The sequence below is a fragment of the Sceloporus undulatus genome, unplaced genomic scaffold, assembly GCF_019175285.1.
Source record: "Sceloporus undulatus isolate JIND9_A2432 ecotype Alabama unplaced genomic scaffold, SceUnd_v1.1 scaffold_42976, whole genome shotgun sequence".
In the NCBI taxonomy this organism is placed as follows: Eukaryota; Metazoa; Chordata; class Lepidosauria; order Squamata; family Phrynosomatidae; genus Sceloporus; species Sceloporus undulatus.
Window position 1 is genome coordinate 1 of NW_024845886.1, and position 1,032 is coordinate 1,032.

General features: G+C 52.8%; 1 protein-coding gene across 1 annotated transcript; it reads right to left on the reverse strand.

Annotated features, from left to right (window-relative positions):
* Positions 1 to 5: 5 nt before the first annotated feature.
* LOC121918832 (ubiquitin-like protein 7) lies at positions 6 to 989 on the reverse strand (the record flags this gene model as incomplete). Its single annotated transcript, XM_042444810.1, has 1 exon — positions 6 to 989. A coding segment is annotated over one exon (984 nt), but the record flags the coding sequence as incomplete, so codon positions are not given.
* Positions 990 to 1,032: the final 43 nt, after the last annotated feature.

Consider the following 1,032-nt stretch of genomic DNA (forward strand, 5'->3'; position numbering starts at 1 on the left):
ATGCCCATGTCTCGTAGCTGCTGCAGCTGGGGCTGCCACTGGCTCTGTAGATTTGGCTGCCCAGATGCCTGAAGGGCATGCTGTAAAGCCTGGCTGAAGAGGTCATTGGTGATGGGCGTTCCTGACTGGACACTGGAGGACATTGGAGACGTGCCTGAAGAATGTCCCTGCGTCCCAGGGGTTGGAGTGTGGGAGCTACTTTCGGGGGTGCTGGCAAGGGCCAGGGCTGTCGCCAATTCACTCTGTGTGATGGGGCGTGGCCCCGCTGCTCCCGTATAGCCAAGGGATGCTGGGCGGGACCCAGAGGTACTGCTGGATGGGGTAGTCCTTGTACTCTGATGGAAATCATCTTCATCATCAGAAAGACCTTCAAACAGGAAACCACCTGGCATGTCCCGGTAGGAGCTAGAAGGCATGCTACGTGAGGAGGTCTCTCCAGTGGGCAAGGGTGTGCTACCAGCCACAGAGTGGAGAACTAGGACAATGGCATTCACCAAAGCAGGATGGGTTGGGATTAACGTGTCCAACATGGTCGGATCAGCAAAGACAGAGAAGAGGTCCTTATCCTGCAAGACTCCCAAAGCAATTGGGTCATTGCTAAGGCCCGGTGTAGCAACTACTATCTGATCCAAGGATTCTTTATTCCCCAGCATCTTGAAGACCGAATCTCTGAAGACTGGGCTGCTATGCAAAGCAGTGTGTAGAACACGAAACTCTCGGACAGCAGCAACTTTATCTACTGGTTCTGGTTTCTGTTCTGGTTCAGGCCAGGACTTTCGAAGGACATGGACTGTGGAGCCGGACTGGATGCCATAGAATTCCAGTGTTTGGTCGTCTCGGAGCTTACGGCCACAGTAGATCAGGTCAATGAGCTCTGGGTCAGGAACAGATTCTTGCAGTTTCCCGGTGATTAATTGTTTTAGGTATGAGATGCTACAGCCTCCCAAGGGGCACTCTCCCAGCTCTGTTTCTGGCAGCCTTAGGATGGACTTTTATGGTTTTAAGTTTCCTGTCAGTTTGTACCAGCTTGAG